Source organism: Barbus barbus, assembly GCF_936440315.1.
Source record: "Barbus barbus genome assembly, chromosome: 26".
In the NCBI taxonomy this organism is placed as follows: Eukaryota; Metazoa; Chordata; class Actinopteri; order Cypriniformes; family Cyprinidae; genus Barbus; species Barbus barbus.
The window spans coordinates 13,283,660-13,305,255 of record NC_136754.1 but is presented as its reverse complement, the minus strand read 5'-3'; the positions used below and the strand labels follow the sequence as shown (position 1 = coordinate 13,305,255).

At 38.1% G+C, this 21,596-nt stretch overlaps 1 protein-coding gene across 1 annotated transcript in view; it reads left to right on the top strand.

Annotated features, from left to right (window-relative positions):
- Positions 1 to 4,593: 4,593 nt before the first annotated feature.
- LOC306846439 (tyrosine-protein kinase yes) overlaps positions 4,594 to 21,596 on the top strand; it is a 38,617-nt gene continuing 21,614 nt past the window's right edge. Inside the window, exons 1-2 of the mRNA XM_079379827.1 lie at positions 4,594 to 5,243; positions 19,935 to 20,225. Of these exons, the coding sequence (XP_079235953.1) occupies positions 19,943 to 20,225 (283 nt within the window). The 5' untranslated portion in view covers positions 4,594 to 5,243; positions 19,935 to 19,942. The remainder of the gene's footprint in view (positions 5,244 to 19,934; positions 20,226 to 21,596) is intronic.

Here is a 21,596-nt window from a genome sequence, read left to right as displayed (position 1 = left end):
CAATACTGCCCCCATGTGTTTCAGATGTGAAATTACATAGGAAAACGTTGGTTGGGTTGGTTACAGAGGTGCACGATCACCTGTAAGCGTCTTGGAGACTTATTAGATATATAGCCTACAGGTGATGGTCATAAAATTAGAATATCATGAAAAAGTTTATTTATTTCAGTAATACCATTCAAAAAGTGAAACTTGTATATTAGATTCATTCATTACACACAGACTGATATATTTCAAATGTTTATTTCCTTTCATTTTGACGATTATAACTGACAACTAATGAAAGTCCCAAATTCAGTATCTCAGACAATTAGAATATCAATTAAGCAAAAAAAAAAATGATTTTTAGAAATGTTGGCCAACTGAAAAGTATGAACATGAAAAGTATGAGCATGTACAGCACTCAATATTGGGGCTCCTTTGGCCTGGATTACTGCAGCAATGCGGCATGGCATGGAGTCGATCAGTCTGTGGCACTGCTCAGGTGTTATGAGAGCCCATGTTGCTCTGATAGTGGCCTTCAGCTCTTCTGAATTGTTGGGTCTGGCGTATTGCATCTTCCTCTTCACAATACCCCATAGGTTTTCTATGGGGTTAAGGTCAGGCGAGTTTGCTGGCCAATCAAGAACAGGGATACCATGGTCCTTAAACCAGGTACTGGTAGCTTTAGCAGTGTGTGAAGGTGCCAAGTCCTGTTGGAAAATGAAATCTGCATCTCCATAAAGTTGGTCAGCAGCAGGAAACATGAAGTGCTCTAAAACTTCCTGGTAGACGGCTGCGTTGACCTTGGACCTCAGAAAACACAATGGACCAACACCAGCAGATGACATGGCACCCCAAACCATCAATGACTGTGGAAACTTTAAACTGGACCTCAAGCAACGTGGATTATGTGCCTCTCCTCTCTTCCTCCAGACTCTGGGGCCTTGATTTCCAAAGGAAATGCAAAATTTACTTTCATCAGAGAACATAACTTTGGACCACTCAGCAGCAGTCCAGTCAAGACGCTTCTGATGCTGTCTCTTATTCAATAGTGACTTGACACAAGGAATGCGACAGCTGAAACCCATGTCTTGCATACGTCTGTGCGTGGTGGTTCTTGAAGCACTGACTCCAGCTGCAGTCCACTCTTTGTGAATCTCCCCCACATTTTTGAATGGGTTTTTTTTCACAATCCTCTCCAGGGTGCGGTTATCCTTACTGCTTGTACACTTTTTTCTACCACATCTTGTCCTTCCCTTCGCCTCTCTATTAATGTGCTTGGACACAGAGCTCTGTGAACAGCCAGCCTCTTTAGCAATGACCTTTTGTGTCTTACCCTCCTTGTGCAAGGTGTCAATGGTCGTCTTTTGGACAACTGTCAAGTCAGCAGTCTTCCCCATGATTGTGCAGCCTACAAAACTAGACTGAGAGACCATTTAAAGGCTTTTGCAGGTGTTTTGATTTAATTAGCTGATTAGAGTGTGGCACCAGGGCACATTTTCATAATATTCTAATTTTCTGAGATACTGAATTTGGGACTTTCATTAGTTGTCAGTTATAATCATCAAAATTAAAGGAAATAAACATTTGAAATATATCAGTCTGTGTGTAATGAATGAATCTAATATACAAGTTTCACTTTTTGAATGGTATTACTGAAATAAATCAACTTTTTCATGATATTCTAATTTTATGACCAGCACCTGTGTATATATATATATATATATATATATATATATATATATATATATATATATATATATTTTGTTTTTTATATATATATATACTTATGTAAATGAACTAGGCTGTAACTAGGCCGTTTTATCCAAACGCTCTATATAGAGTCATAAATAAGGACTTTTCATTCTGTATCGCTCTGGAACTTACTGTTGCTATAGTTACCACATAATTTATGTTCGCGAGACTTTAACATTTGTGATATTAGAACGTTTTTTGTGAACGCCGTTGAAAGTTGTGGTTACTGAAACTTTGATAAAAAATTAGCTATACATCCTACGGATAGTCTATACTTGCATAATAGTACAGAAAGAATAGCCTACTAATAATTTTACTTTGTTTGGGTTTGGTTGAATTTAAATGCTACCCAATATAACTCGCAACATCATGAATCGCGTTTTAACTTTTTTTTTCGCGTTTAGCCCCCCAAGTTGCAGCATTTGGTCGTAATGTTATTCCTCTAAAAGCCCTGTTCATTCGTTCATTCATTCATTCATATAGGCCTATTTATGTATGTATGTATGTAGCATGCATATCAGCAGCTATTATTTTCATAATTGTTCAAAATAAATGTGTTTTCGGTTCACAAACCCATACTTGCCGTAAAAAGAGACAAACACAAACTTCTGTAAATTAAGTAGCTAAATGAGAAAGTCAGGAAAACGTGCTATTACTGACTGTGTGTGAGTCAAGCGGAGGAATTATTTACAGTAAAGCTATTAAGTTGCTTCCTCTGGGTATCCTGCTGTAACCAATGAGATTACGGTACATTTATCAACTTGAGTGCAAGTATTGATGTCCCTAATTACAGCGGGAGGAAGTCGTTGTTTCGTCACACATTCGTCTCCTGTGTCACTACATATTGCGGTACTTTAAATTTCCAACTGGTTTATGGTTTCCCTTGTGGATGAACATGACCTCTCTAAGACGCATAATATAAGCACGCCTACAGCATACAAGACACCTCACTTAAAATGTCTTCAAAAATTAAAAACAAGAATTTTTAATTTTTGGAAATGATTAATTTACATATACATACATTTTGCAACTGATGCATAATATATCATTAGACTATTAAGCAGTGTCTTCAGGTGCTACCGTGTAGTTTTTTTTTAGCAGTGTATGGTATGATGGAGTCAAAATATGTTGGTTGGTTACAGTAGTAAATATTCACATATCCATATACAGCATACGGGCCTACAGAATACAACAATATGCACATAAGTATGGAAACAAAAGTTACATTTTAAAAATAAAATAATAAATGTAACAGTTATGCAGAGCCTTGGTTTACTTTTGTGTAGAAGAGTAAACTGGAGTGTGATCAACCTCCACTTGATGCCAGTATTTACCAGTGGAGCGATAGTTCACTAGCAGTAACACAGGGCCTGCAACTCTTATATTTAAGAGTTTTGGTCAAATTACATTTTATGTGAGCTGTTGTATTTGTAATAAATATGTGACCCTGGACCACAAAACCAGTCTTAAGTCGCACTGGTATATTGTAGCAATATATGTATATTTGTCATGTGTTTGCCTGACGAAGGTCCTTGACCGAAACGTTGCCACTTTTAATTAATTATTATTTTTCCATTTTCTATTTTACTATTTTCTTTTAATTATAAAGGGAGATTCACAGTGTGCAGATCTTTTTTTTTTTCGAATATTTGTAGCAATAGCTAACAATAAAATGTATGAATATTAAGAAAATATCTTGTTCCATGAAGATATTTTGTAAATTTCCTACCGTAAATATATCAAAACTTAATTTCAGATTAGTAATACGTGTTGCTAAAGACTTAATTTGGACAACTTTAAAGGCAATTTTCTCAATATTTTGCACCCTCAGATTCCAGATTTTCAAATTGTTGTTTCTCAGCCAAATATTGTCCTATTCTAACAAACATACATCAATGGAAAGCTTATGATGATATATAATGATGATATATAAATCTCAATAAAAAAAAATAATTAAAAAAAATTGGCTCTTATGACTGTTTTTTTGGTCTTGAGTCACATATTATTGATGTAAAAATATATCATGTCACAATATATATCAAAACTTAATTTATGATTAGTACTACGTGTTGCTAAGGACTTCATTTGGACAACCTTACACCCTCAGATTCCAGATTTTAAAATAGTTGTATCTCAGCCAAATATTGTCCTATCCTAACAAACAATGGAAAGCTTATTTATTCAGCTTTCAGATGATATATAAATATTTTATATATCCAATATAAATATAAATTTGGCTCTTATGACTGTTTTTTTTTTTTTGGTCCTGGGTCACATATTAGGGAAGTAAAATATATCATGTCACAATATCGCAATACAAAAATGCAACAATATATATCATGGATAGTGACAATGGTTATAGTTTACCTATAATAAAAGTTTATAAATAAAACACTTAATTATTTAATTTAATTCTTTAAATGATTTATTTATTTAGTTAAAACAGCGTACATAAACATCTTATATGTCATGGCCAGAGTGTAAGTAAATGTGTCTAATATATACATTTTTAGCTAAGCAGAAACGTGAATATTTCTGTTTTGGTGTCAGCATTGGGGGAGAAGGACCAAGTACAAATCTTTAAGTCCACCCCCGATACAATACCAAATTTGGATTTGATCAGAACTTTTTTTTTTTTTTACTGTTCACATGTGTTTGAAGAATTAACTTTATTCTAAATAGTATCATGGGAGTATAGCATATATTTTAGAGTTTAGCAGAGTTTAGCTCCAACCCTGAAAAAACCTCACCTGCCTGTAGCCCTAGTAATTCTGAAGACCTGAAGCCTACCCCTGCTTTATAACATCCCTGACACCAGTGTAATGTATGCGTGAAATGTGTCCAGGATGTAGCCCCATTGCTAAACATAAACGAATGCTAGAAAGCTGCAGTCCACAGGCAGATGGCGCCATAAGACTGATCCAAACAGCGTGTCCAGTGTAATTACTTATGTTGGTGTAATACAAAGGCGACCAGCAGTACTATTATGCTTAAAATATAACCGGCTCCTGGTCTCTCCTCTACTTGCCAACTGAGAAACTGATTTCTTTCCGTTCACCATTCCCTGCGGCGGCCATATTGTGGGATGCGTTGCTGAAAGTTAAACCAATTCGGAGAGGAGGGAGGGGAACATCTGCGGGAGTCCATCCACTATTAGTCTTTTGTCATGTAGCATAGCCACACCATCTCTACCGGTTCCGGTTTAAAGGTTTTTGTTTGCTAGGATTGGTTACTGTTACTCTTTTCCCTTTACTGCAACACAAGAACAAAACCAAGTAACGTGACTGGATTAATCATATATATATGACGGATTTTGTCCTCTATTGGGCACAGCATTGATTTATCACGTCTCGTGAGGTGTTACATGGCAAAGGAATGGGACAGACTGTGATTTTCAAGTTGAACACAACAATACCACTTTGAGTGCAACACTGAAATATTTACCGAGGACGAAGCGGTCGGAAGGCGTATGTAACCTCAAGAAAAACAGATCCGATTCGGCAAAGGTAAGAAAGCCGACTCGGTTCCTTTCGCGAAAGTGTAACGTTAGTCAAATGGCCTACTCTCCCCGTCTCTGATTTTGTGTGAAACGAGTGTGTGTGCTTGAAAACAACAGTGGGCTCTTAGTTCTGTGTTTTCTTCAAACCTGAATACAAATCACTGCGGCAGACGCGTTCTTGTCCCAAAACTAGTTGTATTTGTCGAAAGAAGTTTCTAAGCCGTCCGACTAACGTTACTGTCTTCGCTTCGACGGAGACCGAGGATGAAACGTGGCTCCTCGAAGTTCCCACCTGAACCGTGGATTTCCGAGGAAACATCCTGTTCGCAATTAATCGGACGTTATTGTGAACGCCAGTACTCTGAAACTCGTGTATACTCGCATTTCTGACGGTTTATGAGGGTTTTGTAGACAAATGTCCACAATGCAGGCCTCTTTTACTCACACGCCACAGGGAGCAAGGGGCGATCCATACTTTGGACGAGTGTGTGAATGACTCGCTTTGATATAGCGCAATTCTTTACCAGTAAACTATGTAACTTTCCGCCATTAAGTCTTTATACAATTTCAGCTTTTAATGACGTTTGAGGGGGACTCGTGATCAGTTTCTTAACAATAGACGTCTTCTCCAGTGTGGTGTAGTTCTTGCAAGTTAACCATCCACTCGTTTGTAGGTATCACAGCATCCGGGCATTTCACACAATTTTCAGTTGTTTACATTGAATAATTAATGAAAGGATGTCATAACAAAGCAGAGTTCGTGCGTGCGCAAGCGCCTGATTAATCCTCCTTCAGTAATCCTTTGAGCACAACCTCTGCCTGATGCTGACTTGACTCTGAGGAAGGGAAGCATGCCATCTTCAGCTTTCTGATCTGTTTCCTTTTGATCCTGTTTTCTGTATACTACCTTACTACCACTCATTCAGGTCATGGCCCTTTTGTGGGTTGTGGGCCTTCAAACTTGTAAATGGCAAGGACCCCCAAATATGAAGAGATCAGACTCGTCACAATGACCCTAATCATTCCAAGATTGGAAAACCAATTTTGATACCACAGCAAAACTTGAAAATCACACTTCTATATAATAGTAATTCAATCATTTAAAAGACAAATATAGCAAAACAGGCTTCAATACTTCTCTCTCTCTATGTAATGTGTAAAAAAACATCACTTTTGTATTTTAGTAATATTTTTTGAAAGTGTCTTATGTTCACCAAGATCATTTAATAAAGTAAACCAGTAATATAGTTAAGTATTATTACAATTTTAAGTAGGTATTTTATTTTGTAATATATTGTTTGTATTGCAATATTTCAAAATGAAGGCTGATTCTTGTGATGCAAAAGCTGAATTTTCAGCAGCCATTAATCCAGTCTTAAGTGCCACATGATCCTTCAGAAATCATTCTGATATGCTGATTTTATACTCAAGATCAAAAAGAATTATTGACAACAACCCTGACAGAAATTACATGACCTGAAACCCAGTTTAACCAATATACCACAAAGATGAGCTTGTTGGCTTCATTTAGAAGTTTCCTACTCTCAGCTCAGGAACTGTCTGCACTCCATGTCCCTTTATGACCCTTTATGCGCACACACACACTCGCATATCAATCACTGGGAAGACCATGTAAATGTTATAAGATAAGGGATTTTAGCCTCAAGACTGTGTACATTGAATGATATCACTGATCACTGTCATTCTGAAGCCATTTCTGTGCTATTATTAACTAATATGCAGAGCAGAATGTTATTTGACAGGGCTAAAAGTAGTATTACATAGACTACAAATGCATTGGTTAAATCTCTTGTCTGTACCAAAGATGTACCTATGTATATTCATGATTCTGGCAGGGGTAGAAGGGGGTTGACTATGGTGGTTATGGGTCTATACATCCCTCATGTCCATCTTTTTCTGTCCTCCCTCACCCTTTGCTCCAGCCTTTGACAGGCACAGCAGGTGGCTTTTGTGGTATGAATGGACTCGGAAGGAAGTTTGTCCCCCTCCTTGCTTGGCTCTGATTGGCAGCAGCAGCAGAATGCCATGGTGATTAGGCCATTCCGCAGTGCTGTGAGTCTGCCAGAGCAACTACAGTGTTACACTTAATGTTCAGCAGTCAGTTCGGCCAAGCACTGTATTTACTAACACAGCATTTTCACTGAAAACCAGAACCTTAGTTACCTTAGGATGATGATCTGAGTTGAGATTCAGAGATAGTTTGGGATCAAGAAGTAGCAGATTTTTTTTTTTTTTTTTTTTTTGCATTAATGCAAAAAAGTGCAGGTTTCACTTTTAAATTCATGACCATTTCTTGGTTCCATTGTGTTGTTTGTGCATGTGGTGGGTGGACATGGAATACAACAGATCTGTACAAGATCAGACTTGTATCATTGGTTATGTAACTTCAGTGCTGGGACGGCCTGCTTTGAACAAGCAGATTTCACTCAGGTGGGCGGATCAACCCACCTGCCTGCTTTCTGCCAAAAATCAGAAGTCACTTCCCCATTTCCTTGTTGGTTTGATTATAATGATGGTGATGTATCCATTTGTTACTGAGTTCACACAAATATTTATAGTTAGGGATGGTTCACTAAACAGGGCATAATTTTCTCGCCCTCATGTTGTTCCAAACCTGCATGACTGTCTTTGTTCTTCTTAACATAGTTTTTTTTTGTCAATACAATGAAAGTGAAAATGACTTTCATTGTATGAACAAAAATGGGTGAAACATTCTTCAAACTATCTACTTTTGTGTTCCATAGAAGAAAAAGTTATACAGGTTTGGAACAACATGATATGGGTACTTCTCAATACTCAAATTCTTGCATCCTCATTTCCTCGCTTCTCGATCCTTGAGCCTGTGACCCATATTCGATATCATAGTTCTTGAAGTATCTTGAAGGACATCTCAATTGTCTAATTGCAATTGAATAAGGAGTGAGAGCTTGTGGAAGAGCTAGATACACAGTTGAATTCTATGCGGAAAAAAACTGACTTATGCATAAACTCTCCTTATCGCAATTCTCCCCTTTCATATCTATCACAGTTTTAATTTGTTCTGCCATTGCGATTTACATAGACCATGCATTTAACATGTTTAACAAGGCATCTTGATCTATTAATTTATATTATTCATTTCTTAAATAACCAAACTTCAACAATTTAGGGGTACTTCACCCAGAAATGTAAATTCTCTCATTAATTACTCACCCTCATGTCGTAAGACATTCGTTCATCTTTAGAGCACAAATTAAGATATTTTTGATTAAATCCAAGACCTTTCTGACCCTGCATAGACAGCAATGGAACTAACACGTTCAAGGCCCAGAAAGAACATTGTTAAAATAATCCATGTGACATCAGTGATTCAGTCTTAATTTTATGAATTTTAGAAATACTTTTTGTGTGCAAAGAAAACAAAAATAATGACTTTATTCAACAATTTCTTCTCTTCTGTGTCAGTTGTTCATTAGAGCACCACGATGCATGCGAAAATAAAGTATTCTTACAGCTTATGGTTGAACCACTGATCTCTCATGGACTATTTGGGCCTTGAATGTGGTAGTTGCTTTGCTGTCTATGAAGGTCAGAAAGCTCTCGGATTTCATCAACCTTAATTTGTGTTCTAAAGATGAACAAAGGTCTTATGGGTTTGGGACATAAGGGTGAGTAATGACAGAATTTTCATTTTTGGGTGAAATATCCCTTTAAAGGTGCCATAGAATGAAAAACTGTCTTTACCCTGGCATATTTAAATAATAACAGTTCTGTACATGGAAATGACATACAGTGAGCCTCAAACACCATAGTTTTCTCCTTCATATGTAAATCTCGTGATTAAAAAAGACCACTGAAAAACAGGCGAATCAGAACATAACACCGACTGTGACGCAACAGTCGGGATCACTACGCCCCCAACATTTGCATAAACCCGCCCTTGTTCTAAGCCGGCCGAACCATCAGAAGCTCTGCAGGTATTGTAAATAAACAAGCGCGGACAACAGCGAAAATAACACAATAAATGTTATGTTCCAGGCCGTGCAGGGGGTGTGAAGTGCAGGGATGGGTTGGTGTCTGTATTCAGAAAGGCACAGAAAGCAAATAACGTGAGCCACTAAAGGGACATGGTTAGCTCCTTGCTAGCGGTAGCCTGTTACAGTACATAAGATTTCACTCTCAGTAAGGAGAGATGAGGATGATGGCGAATGACTTACAGATCCTGAGCACCACTGACAAGCATCTGATCTTGTGAAATGTGTGGTAAGTACTGTTGCTCCATAATGTAAACATAGTTTGTGTGATCGCGTCTCTTGAAAGTGAACTATAACGCGATCGATGGATCGTTCAAAAGCAGTTTCAATGCCTCGCATATTAATAATGGCTCCTTGATGCCCGCGTTTTATATACAGCATAATTACCCGACAATATAACTGCGAGAGAAAGTATTTAAATATATATTTTCCTCCCTGTGCTTCCTTCTTGCTGATGAGCCGTACTGTGAAACAGCCAATCAGAGCAGAGCTCAACATTGAGCAGCACTGTGAAACAGCCAATCAGAGCAGAGCTCATTATTATTCATGACCCTGCCAAATAAGCCAATAACAGACCGTTTCATTCTAGGGAGAAATCCTAGGGTTGTAAATGGACAAATCGTTTCTGGAGATTTTTTTGCCCTTACCTAAGCCACATACCTTCTGTGTAGATATCAGAGAACAATTTAAAATACTGTATCAATGCATTCTATGGCACCTTTAAGGGTAGATCCCTAGATCCCGCAGCTGATGATGCTTTGAAGTGACACTGGAGTGATCAAAAATGTTCCAATATCCACAAGTTTCCTACGTCCCATGAGGCATTGCGTCAAAAGTGGGCGCGACTTCCGGTTCGAAGTAAACAAGCGGGAGTTGACACTCATTCATTCATTAGTTGACCGTCATTCAAGATTTAGTGATCCAAACTTAATGATGTGGGAACACAACCTCAACGAAATTAAAAGGGGTGATATAACAGTACCTTTACCATCCGCGGTAGATGGTTGGGAGGATGACGTGAAGAAGTGGCCTCGTATCACGTATGGTAACATTTTTAGCTATTTTGTAGATTCAGCAGCCTGTGATGGTAAGGCGATGAGCAATTTGAAAAGCTCAGAGGCATATCAATATCTACACAGTGATAAAGTCGGTCGAGTGTTGTTTAAGGACGTCGGAAACGACCTTGCGTATCTAAAAGCTGACATTGAGCCGAGCCAGAGCCTGCACGTAACACATCATAAGGCTTGGGTGCTAGTTTCAGTGACAGGTGAAGTACAGACAGCGGGTTGTTCATGTATTGCAGGGCCAGGACGCTCTTGTAGTCATTCAGCAGCACTTTTGTGGAAGGTCAGTAAAGTGAGGACAATTAAGGGCACAAAATGTATTATTGTATTGTGTATTATTGTATATTTTTAATTAATTAATAAATGTACTAAACTGAAATGTTTACTGTGTGTCATTCATGTTCTGTATATGTTGCTTCACAGTAGCCTTGACTTAAAATATTTATTTTAATATTGTCGGCGTCTCTTCTCCGGTTGCTTCTCGTAACCCAGAAAGAGCGTTGGGTACGGGTTATCCACTGTTGGCTTCTTGTCCACGAAGTGAAACGAGCACACAAACAGGTGTTTTGGGGGTGTTTTTAAGTTTAAGTTCTTCCTCCATATTCTATTTGATTCGTCGTCTTTTGGGAGGGGATGGAAACTGTATAATCGTTCACAGAAACACTCAGATTTAGTTTTAGGCTTATGTTCAAAACACTCACGTTTAAGCCAATGAATTAGTTTAGTGCGGTTATATGTACAACCACGAACAGCACAGGTTGTCCCTGAGCTCCGTAACGACATCTCTCATTAATGTTTGCGACTTTAAATAGCAGAAAAATGTACTCGAAAAATACCTAACCTCTTTGCTATCTAACACAAAATACCGTTGATTTAATACTTCCGCCACCTAACCGGAAGTTTCTCCCACGTTCTATTTTACAGTAGCGCCCCCCGGAAACAGGTGGATACCGAAAAAGTTTAGATTCCTCCATCTTAACTTTCTTTCCTTGCATCCAAAGGGTGGTGGAGCTAAGACACAAGGAAAGGAAACAAGGATGCACAAATAAGAAATGAGATGCACCCAGTGACAGAGTTTCCATTGTTGGGTGAATTAATTTATATATTTTAGATGGGAAAAGGTATCACCTTCAGTAGTACTCACGCTTCAGGTGATGCAATATGAAATCCCAGTCATTGTTAGCGCAGTGATCAAGACCTGAGACACGTACCACTGCAGACACTGAAGTAAGCATACATTCAAACAACACGCATGGATCTCTGCAGAGCTGTTGATTTTCTGCCCTTAATCCATTTGATCTGACTAGCGCTGGCATGAGGCCCTGTGTTTCATGTCATGTGGCATTCTGATGCTCTGACTGTTTAATCAGGTCTGTGTGCAAATGTGTCTGACCATCACTAACCATGTCACTGTACAGCCGCCATGAGCGAGGACCGTGTCAGCTCACTCTCCAGTCATGCACTCACTGGAGCAGCGGGATTGACGTTTCTAACAGAGCGCTTTTCGTGGCTCTCATCAGCGGGGATAATGAGACATCTCATAATTACAGACTTCATATCTCTGACTTTGATTAGAATGTGGGTCAAATGATTGGTGTGTAATATGATTTACAGATGACGGAAAGGATGTGTCTTTACATGACGTCACTGATAAAGAGGGAAAGGCATGAATGATTTTAGTCCCATAGTCCCAAGCTGCTTTTGTATGCAACCATTTAAAAGTTTGGGATCGTTTAAATTGATTTATATTTTACAGGTTTGTTGATTTCTTGAGTCTGATTGGCTGACAAATGTTCTAAGATGTGCAATTATTTTCATGGAAACACAGTGTTAAAGTAGTTCCAGGCAGATCTCGACTATATTACATGTCGTTTCAGTTATTTCAAAGGTCCTTACAGCCTACAACAGCAAAAGAACCAAAACCCACAATTGCACTGACAAAGCAAATAAATGTAGTAAACGATAAGATAAAAAAAGACAAATTACAGCGTTTTGGAATTGTAACGGTGGCATTGGATGAGATGCGTAAGAAATGAGTCCTACACACAAAAACAATGTCTTTAGGTGCATACCAAGATCGTGTGTAATATTTGTAAAATATGATTACAAATTAAAATAACTGTTTTCACTTTTGATTTATTTTAAAACTTTTTTTTTTTTTCCTGTGATGGCAAAGCTGAATTTTCTGCATTACTCCAGTTTTCAGTGTCCTAATATTTTTTTTTTTGTGGAAACTGATACATTTTTATTAGGATTGTTGAACATTGAAAAGAAAAGCATTTATTTCAAATATAAATCTTTTGTAACATCATCAATGTTTTTACTGGCAGTTTTGATTAATTTAATGCATCCTTGCTAAATAAAAGTATTAATGATTATTTATATGAAAAAATCCTCTGTATTCCCTCAACCCTTTTGTAATCCAACCTAACTGTATTTCATTCAGTTTGATTTCAATTCCTGTTAACCTGGTAGAGTTCATTATGTTCTAGTGTAGTTTATTGATCAGACTGCCTAGTCACACATTTCAGCAGCTATTTATATTGCTGTAATCACAAGGGCCATTTGATATTCCTTTTAATATATCTTGTCCACTTGTTTGGTTGTTCAGCTGTTCAGTTCTTAGAGCTCAAGTGGCCAACCTGCTGATCAGTTTGGGTTGATTTACACTGCCTAACATATGTGTGACCTATAACAGCTGGGCACGGTCAATGAGATTTATGACCCTTTGCCTGACCACATTGACTGACTTTAAAGGTCTTTGTAATGGATAACTATAAAGGAAAAACCCTGAAAGCGCAGACAGCAAAGCATTAGGCCTATAAGAAGTGATGTCATTATGGTTCAAGAAATTTAACCTATCAGAGGTAAATAGAGCACCTTACTTGTTAGTATGTAATGTGAATAAGCAAAACACTAGTTTTGATTCCCCCCATTTTTAAAATCTTAAATAGTTTTCTTTTTTTTCAGAATCACTGGTAGCAGAGAGAATCTTGTTTCCTCATTCAAGCAATCTATAGCCTGGTGAGATATATATTATATATATATTATCATTCTTTTATGAATTATTTTGCTATGTCCACATGCATCAGTGACCTTGCATGGTTGGTGTGGTCCGGGTCTGTGTCAGCACCATCGGGGGTCTTGCTGTCCTCTGGAAGATTAGACCGTGCAACTAGAAGGATTAGATACCTTCAAGACTTGGATCAGGGGATTTGAAACGAGGAACCCCACTGTGGCCCGGATCCTGGTCTTTTGCACTGCGTTTAGCCTAAACAGAGCACTAAATAACCCTTAAAGCTCATGATGAGCCTAATCTTCCATCCTGCGGTAGTGTTGTGGACAGAGAACAGAGGAAATGACTAAAGGTCAATAAGAAGAAAAGGTCCGGTTTACGGCTGGTATATTAAATGGAATCGCATCACAAGTAGAAGAGGGAGACACATTCCTATTTACACTTTGTGTTTTGTGTGTTGTGTTTTGTGTCTCTTTTGTCCACTTTTAACCATCTGTTTTCTGATCTTTCAATCTGATACTGAGAAATAAGCTTGCGCAATTAACCTAAGAACACAAAAGGAGTTCACCTGTGTTCACTCAAAAGTCCACTTGTGATCAGATTGACTTAGGGTGCTTTCACATCTGTAGTTCGGTTCATTTGGTCCAGACCAAAGGCAAAAAAATGATACATTGTAGCTATTTTTAGCCGTTTTGGTTCCTTTTTCACACCACACTGTTTGCTCTGGTCCGAACCAGCTGAAACGAACCAAAATGCAGTCACGTGACAACATCCGCTTCACTTGTTGGCTAGATGTGTCTTTGAACGCATTCCCTAAACTGCTTTTCGATTGGTCAGAAAGAGCGTGCGGGAAAATTCCAACGGTGCTCCCGGAAGTAAACAAAGACAGGAGTAAAATGCAGCAGACAGCACACTGCTATTTTGAGGCTCCGCACCTCCTCACAACCCCAAGTTTGTCCGCGACCTGCCATGCTAAACTGCAAACTGTCAACAAACACTTCCTCATCCTATAATGCACAGCGCAGCTGACTACGGCAGATGGTTTAGTTAAAAAATGCGCAGTTCTTTTTGCGGTTGGGTCTGTTTAAGGTCGGATCGCGTTCTCACCACAAACGAACCACTCCAGGGTTCGATTGAAAGCGTACCGAGACCACCTCTTCAAGGAGGTCTCGGTACGCTTGTTTGGTCCGCTTTTGTTGCGCACCCGAGTGCGATTGCTGCTTTCTCACCTGCCCAAACGAACCGCACCAAGAGGGAAAACAAACTCGGGTGCGATTCAACCGAACTAAACGAGGCAGGTGAGAAAGCACCCAAAATTACATCTTAATACCAGGTCTGAACACAGCCTAAGATGTTCCTTCTCTTAAATTCTTGTTGTCCCAATCCTGATTACTGACTGAGCAAGTTTTAGTGGCTTAATTTGTTGCGTTAATAAATTTGAATGTATGGCCCAGATTGCACCGCTGTGTGTGTGTGTGTGTGTGTATGTGTGTGTGTGTGTGTGTGTGTGTGTGTGAAAATGTACATGGATGTACAGTGCAGAGTTCATCCGAGCATAGAGAATAGGGCCCATCCGTCCATGTCACTGATGTGTACACACTGTTAATGATCTTTCAACCCTCTATAGGCACAGACCTCCCATTGTTTGTCATTAATCCTCACATCTGCGTAGTACTTTCTGTCTCAGTCTTTTCTCTTCCAATCCTCTGTCTCTATTTCACCCATTTGCTGACATACGCTCACCTGTCAATCTCTGTCACTCATGTTGCTTTTCAAATAAAGAGCTTTCTTAACAGCGGACCCACCCTATCCCAAACAAGTACTTGTGGTGTTGTTGATCTATGCTCTTTACAATATGAGAATCTCTAGAAGCACATGAGGGGAGCAATTGACTAGAAAAATCATATGTAATTGTACTCTGGTGGGACAGAAATTGGATACATGTCAATATATCAGATCTGTGTATTAGGCTTTGCAGTGTAAATGCAGAATATATATTGTTTGAACATTTGGTGGCCTTTTTTAAATATAGGAGGGGTATCAAAATTGGGAATTGAAATTTAGCTGGTATTGGCTGCTGAAGTTTTGATCTCATGACAACCCCACTCTCAGCCACTCCATCAGTTCTGCGTGCTTGTCACACACTGAGCACTAAGCAGCTCTCTTACAAAGCTTAGATTGTGCTCACAGGCCACATGCTTCTCCATTATTAGTCTGAATCCAACAACATTGTCATTTTACACTGTGTCCACATTTAGAGCAAATGGCACAGAGTGATGCTACAAAACTAAATCGCTCCCGTCACGCTCTACAAATCGTTGTCCACTGCAGGCATGTGACGTCACTATTGAAATTTATAATGGGAGGCAGTGTAGTTTTACTGGCATCATGTCGCTTGCTCTCAGTGTAGGTCAGATGAAAACGATTCTTAGGCTTGAAGATTCTAGCAGAGGTCAAGGTTGAATTGATTGAAGCTCATTTGTCAGGAGTATATAAATGTTCTCCTCATTGAAAGGATGCCGCAGTCCCCTCAGGCCCAGTCTTTGAAATTACATTATGGGTATTAGAAGCAGATGATGTAGTGCTAAGCTTTATATGACTCCATCAGAGGTCAGATCTTTCTCCAGTTACTTCCTGTCCACCGCTTCTCAGAGCTGGGATTGATTAAAGCCCATGCTGGCGTGTTTACAAGCACCCGTCATTGGCTAATCCTGTCCTGAGGAGGTGACACCTTTCTAGATGTTTCCTCACAGGGTCAAGGGGGCGGATACAGCTCACGTGTCGGGACATGTTCAGTGCACTTAAAGCACTCAAGCTCACACTCAAACAGTCAAGCTCAACCACTCTTCAGTGCTGTGTTTAGCCTTAATTATTCATTTTTCAATCAATGAAATACTCCCTTCTATAAAGTTCAACAGTGGCCGCCCACTTTTTTTGGTAGCCCTGTTTATGCAAGTATTTTGCCCATAGGGATTTAAAAAAAGAGTTACATCATGGTATGATTCACTGAAGAAGGTTTGTTGCTGGAACATCTGATTGTTGATTGCTCTATCGCCAAATAAAAAGAAACTACAATATATTAAGAAGATACAGCAAGTGCGGATCCTTTATTTGAAAGTGATGTTACTTAGTGAATCTGATCTACACATACAAAACTAAGATTGCACGGAGTGATGTTTTTTTTTTTTTTTTCTTGAGAATTAAGAGTTACAAGCCATGAACCAAATCGGGCAGCTCTGAAGCTATAATGGGGGCTTGTGGCAAAAATGGCACCAAACAAAACAAAAATGCCCCATAATTCAAGATAATGGGGCAAAAATAGCTCCAGCACAAGTTAAATCTATTACGATTAAAATGAAATGTGAAAATTAATGAAAAGTGTCAATTTGCAGAATTACATTTAGGGCTGTGCACACTGCATCAGATTGTTTTCTGATGTTTTTTGCAGCATTGAGCTTTATAACCAATTACACAAATTTCTGTTGAGATTTTGAATGCAATGGCAAATAAGAGGCATTTCGATTTTCAGCACTGAAAACACTGGAGTTTTGTGCATGCACTCATAAATTCTCTTCATCATAAACAACAGAGTGCAGAAAAGATGAAAGAGATTCATTTTGCAGCTTCAATAATCGAACATTTTTCTCATAATATTGCAGCCCTACCCTGTAATGAGTTTTTTAATTGTGAATTTATATACAATTTTAAATACTTTGTTGTTGTTGGTAACAGTTTAACATATTCTGGTTAATTGTAATTGGTATAATTTAAGTATTTGACTTGAAAATCAACATAGATACAATTAATAATGGTAATTATAAAAGCTAACTTTATAATAATTTGTTTCGGTGCGTACGAATACTAAACCGTTCTTTTTGTACGAGTCCTTTGTTTTATTCTCTGATTGGTAGATTTTCACCAGGAACTTTACTGTTGAACATGGTTGTTTGAAAAACATTGATATACAATGATGCCTGTTGGCTTATAAGAGCTCTATGAAATCTGTTTTATTTTTACCAAATTCTGTTGTCCATTAAGTTTCTGGACTCCATTTCAGTTTCATTTAGTATTATTAGATTTTAATAATCAAAAGCATTTCTAATTAATTAATTTTGGAAAACAAATTGTTTTCCAAGAAATACTATGTTGTTACCTTTTTCTGCTAAACATTTCTTGAAGAATAATGTTTTAATAAGAATAAAGTTTTAATACTTTTATTAGTAGTAGTAGTAGTAGTAAGTGACTCTCAGAGCAGTTCTAGGGATGTGTTTATGCTGCAAAACAGCACGAGTGTCACGCACGCTTCAGTATGTGTATCGTAGACGAAACTGTATGTCTGCGCCATTCATTCACACAGAGACTCGCAGAACATGCATGATTTATGAATGAAAATGAATGTGATTTTTACTTCCAAACAGACTGTTGCACTCTGTGTCTTCTTGTCTATCGTCGTCGTCGTCTGTTTCTCCTAGCTATCTGTGTTCCCTGTGCGGTGGCCCTGCTGTGTCTTGTAACGCTCCTCTCAGGGCCACCTGTTTCTTTAAGGCCACACATCGCATTCCTCATCCCCCTGCACATGTGTGCCTGCGCTGTGCCGAGTGCAGCCCAGACAAAGAGGCCTGGCAGAAACACAAGCAGGGACGGGTCTGGAGATTATACTGCCATCTCTCTGATGCTCTGCCTGCGAGGGTAAAGCCCTCCTATCACATTGACCACACGGAGCAGTCAGCACGTCCTGACACTTTTGTGTGGGTTGTTAAGGATGTGGATCGGTGTCCCAGCGCTGCTCAAAAGACGCCCGTGTGATTAACTCTGACATGTGCATTGCTGCGGAATGACGGCAAATCTGTTGAAAGCAGTTTTGAATTCGGCTAGTAACAGGAAGCAGATGCTTGTGCCCAGGTCTGATTTGAGGTTTCCTCCATAGTAAAAAACACATTCCTTGGTTGACACATTTTTATTCCGCATTGTGTAATGTTAATTAAAATGTGAAGAAAAAATGAACAACTGTGAGATTTTGCAGCCTCTGCCACAGAGATGTCCAAGCTTTTTATTACTATTGCTTGGGTTTATACTTGGGGTTATGGGTTAAAGGGTTAGTCTGACTTTGCTCTACTGTATGCAAAAGAAGATATTTTGAAGAATATAAAATATAGAGAGATTGATTGCAGCAGAAACATTTTATAATTGCCATTTTTATTTATTTATATATTTTTTAATTGTTGTTGTTTATTTTAAATGTACTCGGCGCAAAAGTTGGAGAGCAGTACTTTTTTTTTTTTAAGGAAATGAATACTTTTATCCATCTAGGACCTATTAAATTTAATGCTGAAAACATTTGTTTTCAAACTAGTGCTGCAACTAAAGATTATTTTGATAATAATCTGTTGAATATTTCTTCAATTAATTGCTTAAAAATTCGAAATATATTTTTTAAAATGTAATCATTTTTATTATAAAAATTCATTTTAATCCATTATTAAAAATGCTTTTTCACATGCTGTCCTCCAAACAGTGTGCAGTTTGAAGGCTATGAAAACAAATAAAGTAAATGTATCTATGTATAGGCTATACATTGTGCAAAAAAGGGTTAAATATAAACATTCTAAAACAAAACAATCTACTTAAGTTCACTAAATTAAAACAAAAACAGACTAAATGTTAACTGTTCAAACATAGTAACAAATTACATTAGTAATAGTATACAAACATAGTAATTACATTAGTAATAGCAATGGTAATTACATTAACTCCCTTTAAGTCCCTTTACTGTTACTGCTCGCATAAAAATACTATTACTTGTGTTGCATTTAGAATTTTAAACCTATGTTTATGTCTAACAAGATATATTTGATCAAAATGTTTAAAGTCCGAACTATTCAAGTCCTATTCTATTGTGTGCCATCTGTTTGATGCACATACATGTGACAGGGTTCATTTAGTGAAGAATGTGATGTTACAAAGACCCACTAGCTTTCATGATTAGCCTGCAAGCAAAAATGAAATAAATTTGTAACTTCACATTTGCATCTTTATCTGTAAATCACAAAGTTACATGCTCAGGAAAAGCCCTCTGCTATATGCTGTATGCATTTTGGCCATAGAAATGCATTATTCAGTACTGTAAAGTGGCGTGACCGGCAAAGGTTATCTATACAAAGCATGCAAATGCGTGCTAATCAAATTCATTATTGATTTTCATTATCGATTATAATCAATTTAATTGATTAGTTGTTGCAGCTCTATTTCAAATAAATAAAAAATTAAAACATTTTATTAAATGCTGTTCTTATCATAGAATATTTAAAAAAAAGCATCACGGTTAAACAAACATTGATACTATGAAATGTTTCTGATGATTCTAACAATGTGGAAATGCGTCATCACATCACAGTCTATGAAAAGGGTCCTTTGTGTCAAATAGTCAAAGGGCCTCTCAGGGAATCTCAACAGTCTGATGTGACGTGTTTTACATTATTTTGATTGTAGTCATAAACGGTTGCAATTGCTATGATAAGTCAAGATTGCATTCCTTTTGCAAAAATGCCATGAGAGCTGGTAAATATTAACTCATCTCTCCACAGGCTTGACTATGGGCTGTGTCAAGAGTAAAGAGGACAAGGGTCCCACACAGAAGTACCGACCAGATCCCACCAATCCCACCCCTGGGCCACACATGGGTCTCTATGGACCAGACCCCACTCAGATGGGCCAGTCACCTGCCCTGAAGGGCCCCACCAACAACTACAACAGCCGCACAACTGGGCTCACCCCGTTTGGTGGCTCCTCCTCCGTCATCACACCCTTCGGTGGAGCTGCCTCCTCTTCCTTCTCCACTGTTGCTGTGAACAATCCCTTCCCCGGTGTCGTCACAGGTGAGTGGATGAGTGATAAGAGATAATGCCTGTACCTCTGTGAAGTAGCTTTGTCTAAGGAAACCAGAATTCCTAAGAAACTATATCAGATGTCTGATACCAGATCTGGCCTCATGGATCTGGAAACTTCTCCATTCCAGGTTTTGTGAGCCCTAGAGCTCTTTACAAGATATGTGAAGGATATTTATTGATTACGTTTTTTTGTGATATACTGTCTAAGTCTAAATTACATTCACACTGGTGTTTTAGGAAGCCAAACTAATTAGAATAGAATAATAATAACAACAATGAGAGCAGAAGCCATAAATCAATTGCACTGTAAAATAAATGAAAATTAATATTTCATGGGTATATTACTTTTCCTTTACACTACAGTAGGGAAATTATAATAATTCTTTAATAATTTCTACACTTGAGAGAGAGATTTTGAATTTGAACTGCAGTAACATTACCCAATTAAACCATTAGCTGTCAGCAGTTGATACTACACTTTTAGCTTTTATTTTGACACAAATGGCAGTAGAACTTTTATTTTGAAAGAAAACTCCAGCAGCTTCAGTGAAAACGGGCATACAAAAACGTGTCCCATTACAAATCTAGTGAAACGCTGTAATCATCTGCCGTGAAAATAAAGCCTAACTGGTGGCTGTTGCGTTCCCAAACGTGCACTAAACTCACAGCACATGCAGTAAATGAGTTCACTGTATTCATTCACTGCGAACGAAGCCGTTCTGAGGCACGGAAAAAACGGATCATGAGCTGATTTCCTGAACAATATGTGTGCTTTACGTTGAAACACACAGCAAAAACAGCCTTTATGAAGAGATTAAGCCATATTGTGCTTTCGGTTTTAGATCGTTTGACCGATACTGTGCCAAAGCATAATGGCCAAAAACAAATATGTTTTAAAAATTACACTTTTTGCCCAGAAGACCTATCGTTTGATATCGTGATGTGACCGCGATAATATTGCGATATTGGTAATGTCGTTACATCCCTAGTAATCAAATTTTAAAGGGGTCATATGATGTTGCTAAAAAGAACATTATTTTGTGTATTTGGTGTCATGTAATTTGTTTATGCGGTTTAAGTTTCAAATAACACATTATTTTCCACATACTGTACATTATTGTTGCATCGCGCCGCGTAAACATGTCTGCATTTGTGATCGGTTGAAACGACAAACAACAAGCACTACTCTACACAGCTCAAAACTTGCGTTGGAATCGTCAGTGGTAAGTTTTTTAAATAAGAAAATAATTATAAATAATAAAACGTACTAATAGGCTGTGAGTCGACTGTCCTTGCAAAGTTGGAATTGCCCCACTTTATAGAAACAGCCTTTGTGCAAGCCAGCATTGTAGGCTACTC